Source organism: Argiope bruennichi, chromosome 2, assembly GCF_947563725.1.
Source record: "Argiope bruennichi chromosome 2, qqArgBrue1.1, whole genome shotgun sequence".
Lineage (NCBI taxonomy): Eukaryota > Metazoa > Arthropoda > Arachnida > Araneae > Araneidae > Argiope > Argiope bruennichi.
This window is the reverse complement of record NC_079152.1, coordinates 12,270,013-12,291,140: the sequence shown is the minus strand read 5'-3', so window position 1 is coordinate 12,291,140 and position 21,128 is coordinate 12,270,013. Positions and strand designations below refer to the sequence as shown.

Below are 21,128 nucleotides of genomic sequence, written 5' to 3'. Positions count from 1 at the left end.
CAATTTCACCTTTTTTATTTAATTAATTCAACAGAAGCTCTGTAAAAATGTTGAAGTCAGCAGTGCTCTGAGGGGAGGGATAAAAAAATTTTCAAGGCAAGCACATTCTTTTAAAAGATCCCTATCATTCCCTTACCCAACTGGACACGTGTAAAGAAATCCCTATTAAAATCTCGCAGCATATAATCACGGGTATAAATATTCCATTAGCTTTTCCTCATTTCGCTCTTGTGTCGTTCTGTGCTGATGTGCTCGTCGCTTCTACTTGCGCATAAATCATGCCTCCCGGGATGGAATAAAACGAAGTTAAAAATTCAAAGTGTCTTCTTTGGTTTCGGTCACGATTCTGCTTAAAAAATTAATTCATTTTGTGTATCTCGGAAACGGCTCTAAGATTTGGATCAAATTTGACTTGCAGATCAGGTTTTGCATTTCATAGGTGTGTTTCTTAAAAAAGCGCGATTGATTGAACTGAAGTTTGACAAGATTGAAATATATTCATATGTAATTCATATCTAAATATTTTCTCACAAAATATGATTTTACAAAAACTGCCAAGCGAAGCTTGGTTTTTCAGATATTAATATTTAGACGTCTAATAAAGAAATTTATAAATTTAATGGTGCATTCAGCTGTATGCATGCAAACTATAAAGCAAGGTTAGACAAATGAAATTTTTTAAATGAATACTAACAAATGCCTTCAGATGCATGATAAAGAAATTTATAAATGTAATGGTGCACTCAGCTGTATGCATATAAACTATAAAGCAAGGTTAGAACGACGAAATTATTTAAATGAATTAAAATAAAATAATATTTAGACGTCTAGTAAAGAAACTATAAATGTAATGGTGCATTCAACTCTATGCATTTAAACTAATAATCAAGGCTATGCAGATGAAATTTAAATGAATACAAATAAGATAATATTTAAGCATTTAATTCAAAAAATTATAAATGTTATGGAGCATTCAGCTGTATAGTATAAACTCTAAAGCATAATTAGACAGATGAAATTATTTAAACGAATAAGAATAAAATAATATTTAGGCATCTAAAAGAGAAATTAATAAATGAAATGGTGCATTCAGCTGTATGCATATAAACTACAAAGTAAATTTCGGCAGACGCACAGATTTAAATGATCTATAATAATATCGTCTACCCCATCCGTAAAGCTGTTTAGTTAAAAATATCTTCGCCCGTTTTATCTCCTTCATTATCCCAACTTATCTTTTGATATCTAGAAACTATGGTTAAGTTTCTTTTATGCTCAAATTGACTGATTAAACGATGTACAAATAAACCGAAGCATGAATAAATAGCAGATCATTGAACTGAGGTCTGAATTTTTATTATTTTATATTTATCCTGATTCATTATATTCTCCCTTCACAGAACAAATTAAAGGTTCTAGTATTTTAAAAATGTTCTATTCGGCATTGCATTTTTTCCCTTTTAGTGGGATCATTGTTTGTTTCAACGCGATTTCAATGATTAATTTTGATTTGTACTGTCGTGAGCATAGAGAGGATCGTATAATAAGGAAAAAAAAATTCTAACCTTGTTATATATTATATAAATGTACTGTAAATAATATTTTTAAAAAAATTATTTTCCAGATATTTTACTATTTACATGATATTTCCCTACTACAACTCTCGTCAGTCAATCTATGACAACCAAATCCGAGATATTGGTAAAAGGATAGCAGTCCTTCTAGACAGTCATATCTTTTAATAAAATAATATTAGATGTCAGATAAAGAAATATGTAAGTATAAAAAGGCATTCAGATGCATAAAAAAAAGTTTATATATGAAGCTATGCGTTCAGATGCATGTACGTAAACTATAAAGCAAAGTTTCGCAGGTGCAAATATTCAAATGAATAGGAATAAAATAATATTCAGATGCCTAATAAAGAAGTTTATAAATGTGATGGGGCATTCAGATGCCTTTACATGAACTATAAAATGAATTCTTGTTTCGGAATGTATCAAAAACTTATCTTAAAATAAAGCTTTAGAAAATTTCATAAAATTATAAAGCCTTATTTTACAAACTTCTTTTCAAAGAAAAATTATCTTTCTTTGAAATTAAAAAATTTCAATATTCAAACGATGACGTTTCAATATGAAATTGAAACTGAGTAAAACTTATCATCAAGCCAAGAACATTTTTTGATTCCTTGTGTGGGTGATAATTATGGAGGTGTAATTTAAATCGACAATTGTAATGTTATTATAAATTGTATATCGAAACATTCTCATATCTGAGGTGCCTTCAGTGGAAGAACTCTTACAGTAAATACAACAAACTTTTCAACTTATTAACCCTTTCTAGGGCCGTGGGAAGTATGCTTCCCACCAAATTTATCAATCTTTGTATGAATATTATGTAGGTTGGCATCAGTTCTGACAATTTTTTTTAGTAAGAAACTTAGATGCTTCAGTTCTTTATCTCACACAAAATGATGCGTCTTGATTTATTACTTAATTATTAATTAACCAAATTAATTAATTAAATTAAATTTATATAATAAGCTAAATGAATCCCTTTTCTTATTCTAATTTCAAGTCTAAAAATATTTTAACATAATATGACTAGAAAAAAAATGGCCCTTTTTAATGGCCCTTAATGGCCCTGATTTTTTTTGACATTTTAATTAGAATTGTATCTAATTAAAATGTCAAAAAAAAATCACTTCCCACTTCTAAAATAGTTCTCTCCAAAATCTGCTGGTTCAAGATCAAACGATGTGACCTAGAGTGTGCAAATACCTACATTCATCTTTATTATTATCTAACTACCGAAAATATGTACACTAATACTTTTTTTGCGTTCTCCATATTTCCAACAATTACCACTTTCATTTAAAAGTTCAAAAACACAAAGAGTTTAACAAATAAATTTACTATGCGGTTCCCATATTAAAATTAATGAATAATATTCAGTCTTTAGACTTAATCCTTTAATGATTCTTGCAAATTTTTTTCGTGTCATTACTGCTACACTGAAGCACCATTTTTGAATGATCAAAACTATTTGCACAAGAACTTAAAAAAGTTCTTGTACAAAAATTAATAAAAAAACTGCTTTCTAATAAAGCATGTTTCAAGCTAAAATTCATTTAAAAAGTTTATAAAGGTGTGAGCTTAAATTCTAAATGAAAGTTTTCAAAGAAATTTAATATTTATTTATTCAGAATATGTTAATAAAAACTCAGAAATTTATGAAATATACCTTCCTTTTTGAACACACTAATTTAAAATTCCTGCTCACAAAATTCAATTTAGAATCACAATACGGAGAAGGTACCTCTAAAAATATGGAGTTTATTCGCAAGGAAAATATTGCCAAGAAATGAGACTATTTCCCAGCAAAATATATTGACACAGTGTTTCTTTTTAAACGCGCTCATTTACTCCAAATATTTTCTTCATAAAATTCAAGTAACGCGCAGAATCTCTACAGAAAAGACCTCAACAGAAAGGTATCAGTAAACAAATTACTGCCAAAAATTGAAACACCTCACTTCAAAAAATTTTCAGGCAGGGCCAAAACCCACCTTCCCCTTCGTAACCTAGCTTCTACTTTAATCTAGACAAACATCCAAACTCCCAAAATAATCATTTTGGAGCGAAAAAGAAGCACTAAAAACGTCCACAAATCTTGCGACATGTCCAGTTATAATCCCAAGCTCCTTGCGTAAACACGCCGCGATTAGAAACGCTCGAGCTAAGAAGATGAAAACGAGTGAGAGAAATATTACCGAGGCAAATATCCAATTTTAGAAAAGCTTAATTTAATCTCGGGGTTTGTTGACTCTTCGCCTGACATGGATAGAAGTAGACAGCCTCATAATCTGCATTTTTGCAACTTCATTCACCGAAAATTGCTTTTGAGAAACTTCAAAAGAATTCCATCGCGAAACTCTTGGAATAAAAGTGAGATTTAAAATTACCCTGAATCTGGTAGACAAACTTTCATGCTGAATAGATAACGAAGTCTGTTAGATAGAACTTTGCTATTAGAAACCTATTCCCAATTCCATATTTCGAGATAGAGCTGCTGTATTGGAAAAAAAATTGCAATGTTCTATTGTTGCAGTGTGATCATGATGATTGACTGATGTAATACTAGCAAAAAATTCTAATGCCGTATTGTTGTAGCGTGATCATGATGATTGAATGATATAATACTAGCAAAAAAATTCTAAATCTGTATTGTTTCAGAGTGATCATGATGATTGAATGATATAATACTAGCAAAAAATTCTAAATCTGTATTGTTTCAGAGTGATCATGATGATTGAATGATATAATACTAGCAAAAAATTCTAAATCTGTATTGTTTCAGAGTGATCATGATGATTGAATGATATAATACTAGCAAAAAATTCTAATGCCGTATTATTCCAGAGTGATCATGATGATTGACAGATGTAATACTAGCAAAAATTATAATGCTGTATTGTTCCAGTGTGATCGTGATGATTAAGTGGTGTAATATTAGCAAAAAATTCTAATGCGGTTCAGTTTCAGTGTGATCATGAGGATTTACTGATGTAATACTAGCAAAAAATTCTAATGCTGTATTATTGCAGTGTGATCATAACTGAATGATGCATTACTAGAAAAATATATCTTATGTCATTTTTTATATTTTGAAGAATGTTACCTTTCCAAAATAAATGTTTCCATCTAAATTTATGAAAAGCTGTTCTAAATTCAGATTTTTACATGTCTATTTTTACGTATTTTTGTAAATTTTGTAGATAGAAGTGTAAACTTTTGTATGTGAATAGATGAACGAAAGAGAAACATTTTATTCATTGATATTTTCACACTGTAAAAGCCGTATGAAAATGTAATTTTTTTTAAAAAAATTATCTTCGATCTTCCCAGTAAACAAAGTTTTTTCCTATACATATCCACATTATTTAAAGAATCTTTGAAATTGGAAGTATGTCACTCAGTGCAATATTTAGAGAAGTAATTGCTTTTTCCATTTTTTGGGGACGCCTTATCTCTCGTCGATTTAATACTTCCAAAATTTCTATGATGAAAATACTGTCACAATTTCCGTGACCATCTTCTAGATCCGATGAAATAATTTTTACCAAAATAGAATTATCAGAGTTTTCTAATATAGTAGGTTGTTCAGACATGGAATCAATTCAAGATTCACTCGAAATTCACAGAAGAGCACATTCAAATCCTATTCCATTGCATATTTCAAATTTTTTTAATTCTTCAAATCAAAAATATTTGAAATTTTTTTTAAAAAAATTTTAAAATTACTTAAGAAGCAATATCAAATGATTTCGCATCTTCACGATCAGAATCATTTAGAATTAATGATTCTGCGTGTCATCATCTGGTACAGACGTACAGATGATCGGAGTCATCTGGAATCACTATTATGATGCAGAATCATCTGATATTAAATAATCTGACATAATATTCAATATTTTATGAGTTTGCTGCATTCTATTAAATAAATTTAATGCAATATGTTCCAAAAGACTCCAGTGCCAATAAATTACTTAAAAAAGAAAATTATCAACAATAAACAATTATTAAATTACGATAGCAGCGTGAATAAAGAACTATTCTGTAACCAAGTATGGAAATAAACCATCTTAATTCCCTTCATATAAATAATCAGCTTTTTCTTTTAATCACGATAATCAGAAATTCGCGTTTGAATAGACCAAATCTGAATCGAATCAGAATTTAGAACCATTTCACACTAAAACGTTTTTCTAGATCATTTAAGAAAAATTATTTGGCCAAAAAATTAAGCTCCAAAAGAAAAGCATTGCTTCTATAGCACTGGCAACGATTAAAAATTCCGATTTTCCTTCCAGAAACGAAAAGTTGAAACTGCTTTGCAATGTCATGTTAATATTTTCCAAAATTAAAAAAAATTAGTGGAATAAAGCAAGGTTTCCAGACTTTTAAACATTGCAATTTACATTTTAGATATCGAATTTAGAACAACAATTTATTCCTCGGTGCATAGAAATGCTTCAGATAAAAACAACCCACGTTCTTTCGGTAGGAGGTACTTTTTAAGTCTAAAAGGAAGTTTTGGAAAGGAAAAAAGCAATATTTTACAAAAAATTATTTCCGATGTATGACTTGATAGAGATTTTAGACCAATATCATATTTTTGTATGCTGTATAAAGATGCATATACATTGAACCCAACCACCAAAAATTCATGATTCGCAACCCACCAAAAATGTATTAGTGACCCTCAGTTTACGTTATCTCTTTCACAAAATTATAAAGCTAACTTTTTTTATATATATTGGTAAAGGTTTTACCAACAAAGAGAATACCCTAAAATACAAATCAAGACATTTCATTTGAAGAAGTATATTCAGGATCAAATCAAAATTTTGTTTTGAAATTATAAATAACCAATAAATAATTCTTTAAAATCTCTTGAAATTCGTCATACTAAAATCAATAAATTAATTTTTTCAAATTGACACATATTTCAAATTTAACTAAAAAAATTACAACATAAAACTTAAGAAATGAGCAATTGCCCCAAATAATGATAAGCCAATATGAATCAAATAAGTCTTGCTCCTTTCAGCAATCAGAGCCTCAACTATAAAGAAACTCTTGATATTAAAATATAGAAACTCTGAATAGTTATCAGTTCGGAAGTGAATTTTTTTTCCATAATTCCGATTCATAAAAAAATAATATAAATTCGTAAAATGTAACAAACGAAATCGCCGCGTAATTTAATAATTGCCTTCGGAATCTTGTCAAATCCATCCAGTATGAAATCTATAATCTGTTTTCTTTTTGACAACTAGAACTTCAGCGTAAATTGTGGTAGTAAAATATAGAGGTCACTAACAGTTGTCAGTTCGGAAGTTAAAAAATGATCGCATATTCCCGATTCACCAAAAACCTTGATGCAAATTCTTAAGATACAACTAAAAGAAATCGCAACATAATCGAATAAATTATGTTGTTAATTACCTTCCAAATTAATTCCATAATTACCTTCCAAATCTTGACAAACCCATTCAGAATGAAATCTATAATCCATGCTCTTTTTGACAATCAGAAATTGAACAAAAATCGTGGTTGTAAAACAGTGATTATCAAGAGCTGCCAATTCGGAAGTTAACAAATTTTCGCATATTTGCGATTCATTACACTTCTTTGCACTTTGTTCCAGAGTGTGCAATGAAGTCCTACAACATCAACTCATTCTGTCCTTGGGTGGCGCCTCTTAAAACGAGCGGAACGAATTTGGTGCACGCCAGTGGCATGGTTATCGCAGTCAGAATCTGACGAACGGGACCGGAGAAAAAAAAAGTTGGCCGAGGTTAACTTTCACAAAACATATATGTACAATTCCTGCCTTTTTTTTCACTGCCTCCGATTCTCTACACATTCCCGGGGTGGGCGATATTTAATGAATGACTGCTGGCCTGTCATGGCTCGTAAAGCGAAAGCTGGTGGGGGATGGGCTCAAGATTCCGCTTATTTCAGTTTTTTTTCTTCCTCTTCATTCTCTAAAAGGCGAGCGATGTTGGGTGTTATTAGCTTTATCCAAGGGTATAACAGGTTCCGAGCTCAACGTACCACATTACGCATACACAGAATGAAGAAGAGTGGTATAAGCACTATTAAGTTGAAAGTCACTGGATAGCTACTAGTAGCACCGACATATGGTATAAAACAATTAAGGAACGACGTTAGTTCAACTATAAAATATAAAAATATATGTGTTAGTATTATCAGTTCTTTTCTGTTAGTTCATAAACCAACTGCAAACTTAATACTAATTGAAGAAGCACAATTCAGTTAGAGTAGTACCAAGTAACTTAACCACCAACATATTTGACGCAATTAAAGATCATAGAATTACCAATTAAACTTACAGTATGAAGTTAAAAGATAGTATAAAATAAACATAAGAACTAGTTATTGACAGTTTATTTGTACTAGTTCATAACCCTCCAGTAAATTTGATACAACTGAAATTCCGCACTGCGAATAACGCAAGATAGTAAACCATGAACAACATTACGAATGAACAAGACACATTAAACAAAATTTCATTAGTTAATTGTAATTCTAGGAAGCTGGAAGAGAGTACAACCATACTAGTATTACCTACGCTTATTTTCAATAGTTCATGCGCCAATCGTACACTTGATGGTACTCGAAGATGCGTTTATCCAAATAGAACGAAAGGACAACGATAGCACAGATCCAAAGTAGATTAAAACTTTGACGGAATTAGCTCAAAATTTTATCAAAATCTGCACTTCAGATACTAAAATTCTATAACAAAATTTCAATTTATTTATATCGTTACATTTTTTTTAATTATGTTACATCCATGCAAAATTACAAATAAACAGGCGTTCATTTCCTTGACGAATTTTGCTCAAACTTTTATATGGATCTACAGTTTTGATGCTAAATTTGTGCACGGAATTTGATCCATTTAGAATTCTATTTTTTGTAATCATTTTGTAATATTCACTTGTACGCAAATAGCTGGACAGACAGACTTTCTTTGAATCAATTTCGTTCAAAATTTGATAGAAATCTACAAATTTGGTATACTAGCTTAAAACGTTTTTGAGTGTCGAGTTCACAGACAGATGTTCTTCCAAAAATGTGTTCTTTGAACCCATAGAGGCATGAGACGCGGTGATACGTTCAAAATTGGGAAGTCTTTAAAGATAATCTCTAGTTTTTGAACGATAATAATACTTTTTCTTTGTTGTATATTTTCTTTATATATGTAAGAAACAGAATATTTTAAAAATTACACTAAAAAGAATAATCCACAAAAAGTCCAATTTCACTGCAAAAATTTGGTTAAAATCGGACGGTAACAACATTAGATGTCAGCCTACCACATAAAATTCAATAGAAATGAATTTATATAAATAAGAGAAACCTAGTTTCTTTATAGCATTTGAAGAAGAACAGAGATTGCGATTTTCAGTTAAGGTTTTTAAACTTGCCAGAATGTTCCAAGAATTGATTATTTCTATGATATAATTCATTCAAACCAATTTATATTATTATTTGGCAGCAAATTTTCACGGAATAGCTTACTCTAAGCTGGCAAACTGGATATATTTAAATAAATGCGTTTTTGAATCCTCACATGTTTCTGGAAGTACAGACCGACATACGGTCAACTCCTGGCTCAAATTTGACAAGTTGCTTCACTATAGATGTTAAATCTGTATACCGAATTTTATTCATATGGCTCGCTTCGTTCTGTAGTTAATACGATAACTTACATTCAAACAGTTGGACAGACGGACTTGCTCTGAACGAATTTGCCCAAAATTTAATAGAAATCTACAAATTTGGTGTAAAGACGATGTGCCAAATTTCGTCTATCTAGCTCAAAGCGTTATTGAGTTATCTTTGCCACAGAGAAATAAACAGTCTTTTTCCAAAAATGTGTTTTTCGAACTGATGGCGGTCTAAAATGTGTAGATTTGCCAAAATCTCGAGTTCGAATTTTTTGACGATTACTATACTTTCTTTATTCTACGTAAATTATAAACTAAAAAGTTAACATAAAACTATAAAATATTATGATAATATCAACACTTTGACAAATATAAATGACGAGATCCTTGTAATATATATATTTGTTGTGTGTGTTGTAACTTATGGCACTTTAACAAGCCCGCTGACAGTTATCTATCACCGATTTAAGCCGAGTGAGCGTCTCTTGTTTTTTCAGTAGATTCAACTAGGACCATGAGTACGACTTAGCTACTTCGTTCGTCACATTCGCTTGCGCAGCCCCTTTTTACAGCTGAGCACATTCACACGTCTCACAGATAGAACACAGAAGAACAACCATGCCCTAACCGGGACTCGAACCTGAAACGCCCAGATCACGGGAAGACGTGCTACCTCTATATCAGGACACCGGCATACGTATATATTTTTATTTTCGTTTAATTCTCACAGTATTTAAAAAATTTCGTTAAATAATAAATAATCTGTTTAAATGATACAAACTTAGATATTCCTCAGGGATAAGTTATGATAAATGAATAAAATAAACCATTCCCTTGTTGATTAAGTCAAAAATGTGATTTACGAGTTATTAAAATGAGTTTTCTTTATTTGCACCGCAAAATACATAAATCCGCCTTTGATGAGACACTTAGCTAGAATAAGAAAATCACTGCAAACGGCCTTCAGCCAATTCAAAATGGGACTTAAACCAAGAGTAATCCAATTCATTCAGTCACGTCCGTTGATTTAAACAGTTTTCTCTACAATTTGTCAGAAGGTGTCATTACGGCTTTATATACATTTCACAACAAATAACACCGTACGATCCATTATTCAATCTGCCAGTAGAATGCCAGAACCAATATAATTGTAACTTTTGAATGGAAATGTTTCATTTCCAGTGGCAGGTACTATTTAATGGCGGAGCTCCAGTTTCCGAAGGTAAACAACTGAAATGTATAATCTCACATTTTTCCGAGTTCAAGCGTCCAGGCGTTATGAATGAATGGAAGGAGGACAATTTTATCCGTAAAATATTTTATGTAAACTAATTTCCTTTATGTAAATTTTAAAAGATATTCAATTAGTTTTCGGAATAACTTGATGTTTTTAATATGTCCTTCGAAGTTTTTAAAAATCAAATATCTACCATTTTTTAATTGATAATGTGATTTTTAAAGTTTTTAGAAATGCATTTAAACTTTAAATTCCTAATGTTTTTTTTATTGATTTATATTCAATTATTAAATTCATGATGCGTTTTTATATTTTTTGTGTTTGAATATATCCAGATTTTTAATGTTTTTAGCATTCAAACATCGCAATTTATTAATTCTCATTGTATTTTTAATGGTTTTAAATTGACCTTAGATACATATTTAGACATGATGCAGACTTGCGGGGAGAAAAATTCGAAATTCACAACATAATGAAGTGCATCAAGAAAATACAGAGAAGTAATATATATATAATTAAAGAATAAAATATATTAATTTATACAAAAAGTATTTAAATATTAAAAATATGGTAAAATTATTAGATAGGAAGAAAATTCTCAAGAAATAGATCTCAAGAATGATAAAATTTGACTCCACTAACATTGAAAACTAAGAGTCTGGATGTATTAAACATGCCTGGACATATTAAATATATTCTAAACATATTAAAGGTAATTAAAAATTAACATATTAAATATTCTCTAGCCATTCATTATTTAATACCTTTTTTGTATTGTTGATTTTGCAAACACACTCTGTTTTGAGTGGAGTAACCTAGTAACCATAGATTAGTTGTATTAAGGTCCCATTTTATAGCAACACTAGGGCTATTATTGGACAAATTTTACAATTTCGAACCGTGATCAGATGACGAGGAAAACACCTGAGCAGGCACCAACGTCTAAGCTTCCATACCATTCCAGCGGAAGCACACTTTTCCACACCACTTCAGAGGAAGCACACACCCGACAGATTTAATGCGCACCAAACCCACTTACACGACGGTTCTTCTGTGGAATCGGATCTCGAACCTGGAACCCTTGGGTCCTGAGTACGAGACCTTACCACCAGACCAACACGCGGTCTTCTGATTACCATAAGAGACTAATTTAAGATTGATAAAAAAAAAGTGTTGAACAGCAAAAGAAAAGAATATTTCAAACATGTACGTTAATTTTACAACATAAATTCATATTTATTAATATGAAGAAAAAAAAAGTTCATTATTTCTACATTTCTCTCAGAAAGGAAAAATTATTAACTACCAGGTTATGTAAAGCTTTTAAAAATTTCAATAAAAGATCCATATACAGCAGTTAATGAGTTTATTACTGCTGTATATATATCATAGGAAAAATTATCTTATTCAAGATAATAAATTTCATTTTTCTGAATTCTTTTCTATAAATAATTTTTACATTTTAATTTGTTATAAATTTTGTAACATTTATTTTATTGTTACGATGAAATTCAAATTAAATGTATAATTACATCAAAACATTCAGTCGCCTGCTAGTGCCAATGTTAAAATTAAGATAAATTGATTTCTTTGGACAATCAATAAATTAATAACAAATTCAAAATAAATGGCTTTCTAACTCAAACAGGATTCTCACTTTCGCTTTTAATTCGTACTATTATAAACTGCTTAATTTGTACGAACAATAATTTACTGCAGATTAATTGCTATGAGTTCATATTTTTCAGTCATTAGACTGAAAAATATTGTCATTAATAATCAATTAACAAGATAAAATTCTAAATAATTTTAAACGCATTGCATATTAATAGTTTAGCAGTCAGGAAAATCAATAAACTGGCCGAACTAGCTGGTCTCCAAAGTCAACTAGTTGTAAATGAAATTAAACTTTTGTAGCCTTAGCACACTGAGTGCCTTGTCACTCAAATTCGGGTGACAAAAATTCTAATTCAGAAGATAATTTAACGCGAATAAAATATGTTTATATTTAGTTTATATGTCTTTGTTTTATCCCGTTGTTCACCTTATGAATCACTGGTGATTCACATGGCGAATAGTTGAAGTGAGTCACAATGAATAATACTGCAGTCACAGTAGTACAAGTGAATCACGGGTGATTCACGTCCATTAAATTATATATTTCCTTCTCTACTAAAACTAAGAGATAAAGAAGCAAGCATCTTATTAGATAGCGATATGAATCACATATGATTCATGATACCGAATATGTTAAACATAATATTCATGAACAGATTATTTGAAGATCATAGTTATGCATATAATTTTATTCTTTATAAGTTATACTTTTTCGTATGTTCAACAACCAAATAGTAAATGAATTCAAATTTATTTCAAAAATAAATAAATGACAGTGTATACCTAAAAAGCTACGTTTTTGAAGTATTTGATAAATGACCCTCCAAAAAAATCACTATCCTTTAACACAGCTGAAAATACCAAGTATTTATTTTGTAAGAAGCAAGCTATCTTTTAGCGCGTTATTTTGAACCAAATGCATATTTGAAAAGGAACTTACATAACTTATCATTTCCCATTGTTACGGAGCACAAAAATTTATTACCAGTGCTTGATGTTATGACAAAATTGATATAAGCCTAGAAATTCTCAGCTGTCAAGATAATATCCACTTTTTATTTATGCCTTAAAATATTGAAATTGCTCTCATCGCCTGCTGAAATCATTCCTATCCTTTCTGAGAACGGAAACTCTCACGGCATGACCCGATTACACATGCGAAATCTTCAAGAATAGTATTGTGTTTTTTTGCTGACAAGATGACAGTACACATTTTTCTTTGGAATTGCTTACTGAATCGTTAAGGCAGACATTTCGTGTAAAATATAGTTCTTTTGTAGACAGAGGATATATTTCTTCGAATCTTTTTTCGTGCTGTGTTCTCAGTAAATTGGGACATTTGAATGCAATAAAGAACATGGTCTCTAATTTTTTTTTTTAGATACTTAGATTTGCTATTCTAGGTACATTATTACTTAAATGTGCAGTTTATTTCAAAAATTTTATTATTTTAAGAATTAATTTTTAATTATGTATAAAATAATCGGAAAAACCAAAAAATAGTGACCCAACTCCAACCTCAGATTCGATTTCTACAATTTTTATTTTATATGAAAGCCTATGATTCCTCGATGTATAATAATTTTGAAAAGTAGGATTAAAATTTAACCTTATATATATTTACTTTCTCTAGTTTGATTTGGTTTAGTTATATTAATGTCCCGTGTTAAAGCAACACTAGAGCTATTTTGGGACGGACCTCGTCATTTTGAACCGCGGTCAGATGACGAGGGCGACACCTCAGCTGTTGCACCCCCCTCTCCACACCACACCACACCAGCGGGAGGACGTTTGGTCATGACGGATTTAACGTGCAACATACCTCCTTAGACGACGGTTCTTCGGTGGAATCGGGTCACGAACCTGAAACCCTCCTGTTCCGAAACCGGGACCTTACCACCAGGCCCCCGCTCCCTATTTACTTTCTCTAATACGAAGTATACAGAAAGTATTGTAATTGTCAAAAAATTTCAGCTAGAGATTTTGACGAATCTACATGCTTTAAACCCCCCCCCCTCGACTCCGAAAAACAAATTACTGGAATGATGTCTGTTTATATGCATACACAATAACTTCAAAACGTTTTCAGCTAGATGAATGAAATTTGCTATTAAAGACTTAACACGGAATTAGCTGAATTCTTTCCAGATTTTAAACGAATTTAAACTTACTATAAGTGAATGTAATAACTATAAAACTTTCAGAGTTAGATAAATAAAATTTGATACACAAGTTACGCATTTAGATAAAATATAAATCGGTATCAAGTTAGAAACCAAATCTATCATTTGTTGGTCTGTACTGATTGTATGTAATGAGATAATTCAGAAATGCAACGATTTAAATTAATGAAATAAGTATGTTGCCCTGCGATTACGATTGTAATTCAATGTTCCATTTTGATTTCAATTTATCGGAAAAAGAGTCCAAAATACTTATTTGCTTTTCTAGTATTTGTGTAATAACCACATACCAGACTGCTGCATACTAGATTCAGTAAAAAACTCTAGCACGAAAGAACGATAATTAGTAATTATACTAGTTTCTTTTTCAATATTACGAAATGCAAAATTCTTATATGTGGATATCTGAAAACAAAAAGAAAATTCTGAACACTCATGGCCTCGTCCATGATGCATCATTTTATACGGGATGAAAAAGAAATAAAATATTACTATGATGTAAGCAAGAAAGTTTGGGGGAAACTACTCTCTCTTGTTTAATTAAATAAAAAAAAAAGGCAAATGTAATATATGGACTTCACTTAATGACTGGAGATCTTGAAATATCCAAGACATCGGTCATCATGAAAGATAACTCACGTCCAAATGAGTAAGAATTCAAATGGATCAGGATTTTAATCTTCAAAATTTTGTGAAGAAGCTTTACATCATCATGTTCGATAATTTGGCATGCTCGTGAAGAAACTTCACTTCATCATGTTCGATAATTTGGCATGCTCGTGAAGAAACTTCACACCATCATGTTCGATAATTTGGCATACTCGTGAAGAAACTTCACATCATCATGTTCGATAATTTTGAACAATTGTGATGAGGCTTCACATCTTCATATTCGATCATTTGGAATATTTATAAAGGAGCTTTACATCTTCAAATTCTATTATTTTGCATACGTATGAAGATGCTTTACATCTTCATATTCTGTTATTTAGCATATGTGTGAAGAAGCTTTACATCTTCATATTCCATTATTTGGCTATTTATAAAGAAGCTTTACACCTTCACATTTCATAATTTGGCATAGTGAAGAAAAGGCTTCACTTCATGTTCGATAATTTGGCATATACGTGAAATGTCGCCATTTCCTTCATGCAGATTTTCAACAATCAAAGTGAATATTTGAAATTTGTGTAGAGTAAAATTAAAATTTCCTTTACTTTTTTATTTTATAAAAGAAATCTAATATATTGATTTTATTTAATGTTTGAAGATCTTGAAATGTTTAATAATTTAGTACCAGCAGAAATAGATAATTTGTCTAGTAAGCAGATTCGAATTTTAATTTTCGAAATTATTGTGCAGACACTTCGCAAATTCAAATCCAATCATTTTGGCATATTTGCAAAATATCACCATTTCACCGATCATTAATCTTCATTGTTAGGAAAGTTAATTAGCTGCCACGGAGTTACAAGACCGCTTATTAATGATCAGAATGAATTATTGCTGGGTTTTTTTGGCCACCCCTTTCCCTACTTGTCATCGGTCAAAACTCCCTCACATAATATTCTCCAATTTCTTCTTGTGTTCTATTCGAAACCATCCTCCCACTATTCTCATCACTTTTTTATCACAGAGTTTAAGACCGAAACGTAGCATCTCGATTACAGAATTATGGCGACAGTTATGTCAAAACTGAGACAAGCGGCTCATGTTATTATTATGAAAGCACTGCTCTTTTTTTCCCCCATCTTCCTTTTCCATTTAGTTTGTTATTTAGTTGCAATGGAAAGCTCGCTGTTTAATAATCAAGTGCAGAACTGAAAAGTTGAGCATCTTTCTGTCATTTAACCAAAAGGGAATATTTACAAAAGTTCTTTGTTGAAAGAAAGCCATTGACATTTGTCACGGACGGCTGCCATGTCTTTTAAGATGCGGAAAGATAGATGCAAAAGAATACAAAGAAACGATTTTATGAAATGCGGTTAAGAAATGTTTTTGTTTCCGTAGGCGTTTTGTTGACTTTGTTTAGAATTGGTTGATAATTAAGTAGTCATTTAAGTAGATGACTAGGTAGAAAAGTTGATTTTTTTTTCCAAATTAAGAAATACCTTTTATTTAATATTATTGATGTTTGAACAGGTTTCTTTATAAAATTATTAGAATTTTATTTCCAAGTCCTTCTAATTCCAAGGTTTCTTAATAAAATTATTAGAACTTTATTTCCAAGTCCTTCTAATTCCAAGGTTTCTTAATAAAATTATTAGAACTTTATTTCCAAGTCTTTGCAAGTCTAGGGTTTTTTTATAAAATTATTAGAATTTTATTTCCAAGTCCTTGCAAGTCCAAGGTTTCGTAATAAAATTATTAGAATTTTATTTCCAAGTCCTTCTAATTCCAAGGTTTCTTAATAAAATTATTAGAACTTTATTTCCAAGTCTTTTCAAGTCTAGGGTTTTTTTATAAAATTATTAGAATTTTATTTCCAAGTCCAAGGTTTCTTTATAAAACTATTAAAATTTTCTTTCCAAGTCTGTGCAAGTCTAAGTGATAGCATCTTTCTCATATTTAACCAAAAGAGAATAGTTACAAAAGTTCTTTGTTGAAAGAAAGCTATTGATATTTGTCAACGATGGCTGCTGTGCCTTTTAAGATGTGGAAAGAGGATTGGTTTTGTGTCCGTAGACGTTTTGTTAACTTTGTTTAAGATTAATAGATAGAAAGTAGTCATTTAAGTAGGTGACTACAGTGAACAATCGATTCTTTTGCCAAATTCTGAAATATATTTTATTTTTTTAATATTATTAATGTTTGAACAGGTTTCTATATAAAACCGTTAGACTTTTTGTTCCTAAAGCTGTTTTTCGGAAAGTTACACTGATTTTTATATTTGCATGTATGTACGTTTTACCAGATAGGTGTTTAGACCTCTTCGATAAATGCATCAACATCTAAATTGTCATATATATTATATAAATATAATAAATAATTAATTATAAATATAATAAACAATTATTATATGGATATAATAATTGTCACTGAATAAGCTCGTCATAACGCATGATGTTGTACTTTTTCCATGACGAGTATACACGTCAAAAACAGTTAACTGGTTAAGGTTATTTTCTCGAATTCTAATCTTTGGTAGAATTTTCTTAAGAACTTCATAAATTAAAATATAATGTATATTTGTTTTGCTCAAATTTAGTATAATTATTTCTCAATAGGTTCAACAGTTTCTGGACTAAGCAATCCATCGATTTAGAAATATTTTCTAATTTTTTTATTGCTTCACAATTTGGATAAAAAAAATGAAAATTTAATGTTATTTATCATCTAACCACATTATTTAAATAATGGATAGATACACATCTTATCTCTTTGTTCAGTATCTAGATTACAAATTTCTTAAGCTATTTTCAAAATTTTTAATTAAATAATTTGATAAACCTTTAAAATAGAAGATTATCGCTTTATACGTCTACCCCCCCCCAAAAAAAAATCCTTTTTTTTTTCGATTTTTAAAAACTGCTGTTTCTTAACTGATATATTTTTGTTTCATAGATGTTTTTACAATCCTTTTTAATGCAAATATTCAAAAATATAAACTATATTAGAATGTTTTTCAGAAAAATTCCTTGCGAACGTTTTCACATATCGTAAAGTAATACATTTATTTTCTGTCACTTTAGAATTCGAAAATAATAGTTTTGAATTCAGTATTGATTATTTGCAACCTTCCTGCACTATATCAAAAACTGAACAATTTTTAGTAGGAATTCAAATAGGTTGGTATACTCTCAAAAAATGAGAATGGTTGAAGAAAAATGAACCCTGTGAAAAAGAATATCATATCTTGTATAACTTTCATTTACGGCCTTGACTCTTTGTTCTATTCACACAGGGTAAATGTAAAATTACTTTCTTCTTGAATTTGATTTGTTTAAATATGTTTTCTTTTTCTTTGACAGATGACTTTGTTCTGAGAGAAATGAATCGCTGTCAAATAGTATTTTATTTATTTGACAAATAATATTTTTTTTAATTTTATTTATTTTAAATTAATTCTCCATTCATAGAGTAATTCAAACTTTTCACCTTCACTTATTCCATTTAATTATGTTTATCTTTTTTCTTTTGTGACAAATAATATGGTTCCAAGGAAAATGAACCTTTTTTTAAAAAAAAATTCATTTACGACCATTATTTTCGATTCATATAAAGTAATAAAAAATATATTTTCACGTTTTTATCGTTTCATTTATTTTTACCTTGTCTTTGACAGATAATATGATTCCAAGAAAAATGAACCCATTTAAAAAAATAGCATTTCAATTTGGGCATAACTTATTTAGAGTCAGTCTCTACTCAAATAGCATAATATAATTTCGTCTCTATTTGCGGAGTTTCATTACGTTTATTTTTAAAAAATAGAGAATGATTCCCAGGTTCTTTCCTAAATTTTACTATTATATAAAACTTTAAAGTAATTATCTTTGTTTAGTTACATTTACTTTTTTTAAAAGATAATGACTCCAAAATTCTTCTGCAAATTGTACTAATATAAAATTTTAAAGTAACCGCCTTTGTTTAATTGCATTTACTTTTTTAACAGATAATGACTCCAAAATCCTTTTGCAAATTGTACTAATATAAAATTTTAAAGTAACCGCCTTTGTTTAATTACATTTACTTTTTTAACAGATAATGACTCCAAAATCCTTTTGCAAATTGTACTAATATAAAATTTTAAAGTAACCGCCTTTGTTTAATTACATTTACTTTTTTAACAGATAATGACTCCAAATTTCTTCTGCAAATTGTACTAATATAAAATTTTAAAGTAACCGCCTTTGTTCAATTACATTTACTTTTTTAACAGATAATGACTCCAAAAATCCTTTTGCAAATTGTACTAATATAAAATTTAATGTTTCTCTGTTAGAAAAAATAAATGTAACTAATGATTCCGGGATTCTTCTGCAAATTTTACTAATATAAAAATTTAAAGCTACCACCTGCATTCCTCAAGAGGTAATGCATTTGCATCCTGTGGGGGAAATAGTTTCAATTTGCAAATAACTTTCTGGAATAAATTAAATTCACGAATCTAACTAGCCTGTTTAACATACGTCCAGAAAAACTGCTGAAGAAACATCCAATTTCGTTAAATTTTTACCAGAACTAGAAAACTCGTAAATGAGAAATTGCAATGAAGCTCTTCTGCAAATGCATGAGTCACAAAAACGATCCTCAAGAAATTGCGAGAAATCGTTAAGCGGGTAGTTCCGCGTCACGTGATCGGAAAGAATGAATGAATGAAACAAACTTTCAAACAGTTCTCGCCGGAGAGATCCTTATCCCACTTGCATAAAAAAACAGCACCCAATGACAGCTGGACGGGCGACTAATGAAAATCTATTGCCCACACCGCGGAGATGTCATTTGAAACATTACGTGACATTATTAGGGTCGTTCAAGGTCATCGCTTCGATAGTAATTGACACCCAGCTGAAAAAAAGATTCAGTTTAATCATTTCGGATTATTTGAAATTGGGAAATGGGACGCTGAAATTATGTATATTGGGTTATTCAGGCATTTAAGGGCAGGCAACTAATGGAATAAATTTCCCACCCGTAGGAGAATAGTCTGTGGGCGGATTACGAGATTTAATTTTGATGCAGTGAATAAATTTTATGACTCCAGTTTATTGCTAAACAGAGAAAAGGGTAATGAAATTCAAATTCAAGTTCTACGTCGCAGTGAGCCATAGAATGCCAAATCAAATGTGTTTTTTTTTTTCGGCAATAAAAATCTTACGTTAGTCATATGGTACCGATTTTTGAATATATCAGCTTGAAAAAGAAATGTTTTGGTTTGTCACATAAAAATAAAAAGAATTGCAAATAAAAATTATAAGCAAAATTTTAAAATTTGGGAATGAAGAAGTGTAATACAAATGATCGTTAAAAACTATGAATATTACTAACTTTGAAATTTTTTTCATAACTTTTGTAACTTATAGAATATTAATTATCATGATTTAATGCTGTCATAAGGCTTATAAAACAATCTGATATAATTAAAGTATCAACTGGAAAAAATATCCCGGATTATCCCGATTTTAACGTATAAGTGAAAACTGCATATAAATAAGTTACAAGCATAGCATTTAATGTAAGTAATAAAAAATTATGAAAATAAGCAAATGAGAATGGAAAGACGAAGCTGGTTTAGTAAAATTAATGTTACATTTATATTTAATAGTTTGCAAAATTAAAATTATGTTTTGTATTAATTGCAAAATTATTTTTAAAAGGTATTTTCTATAAAACAAATTATGATTTATTGAATTTTCGAATAAATTAAATATAAATATAAATTTCGAGTAAATTAATGCATATAAACTAAATATTTTTATAATTTAAATGTCAATAAAATCTGCCTTAATTCCTTTGTCATTATATAGCATACTTAGTTCTCTACAGTCCGCCTTTAAAATAAATCTTAAAAATTAGCGTAACCAAATTCTGAAATTCTCTTTGTATTCCTTCATAATACATTTAAAATCATCAAAATCTGGCCTAATTGTATCTTCCTTTGCATAAAAAGGCCACAACAAATATAAGCGCATGTCTATTTTCCAATATTTCAAATTCAAAAGACACTTCGAATTCTTCCATTTATAAGAAAAATTTTTGCTTTATTAATCAATATTTTTTATTAAATCAATTAAAACTAAATAAAAAGAATATATCTAGTCTATAACCTTACTCTCGAAGAAATCATTTGGAATCTTATTCATAATTTCTGCTTGCTGAA

General features: G+C 29.8%; 1 protein-coding gene across 3 annotated transcripts in view; it reads right to left on the bottom strand.

The window, feature by feature from the left end:
- Positions 1-21,128, bottom strand: part of LOC129957483 (ADAMTS-like protein 5) — a 314,328-nt gene that overhangs the window by 153,720 nt on the left and 139,480 nt on the right. For 2 of the 3 annotated variants that reach the window (XM_056069810.1, XM_056069818.1), the window contains exon 1: positions 7,038-7,075. The exons of the other annotated variant lie outside the window; for it this stretch is intronic. In XM_056069810.1, the coding sequence (XP_055925785.1) occupies positions 7,038-7,060 (23 nt within the window). In that variant the 5' untranslated portion in view covers positions 7,061-7,075. Of the gene's footprint in view, positions 1-7,037; positions 7,076-21,128 lie in introns of those variants that run through there. 3 annotated transcript variants of the gene reach the window in all.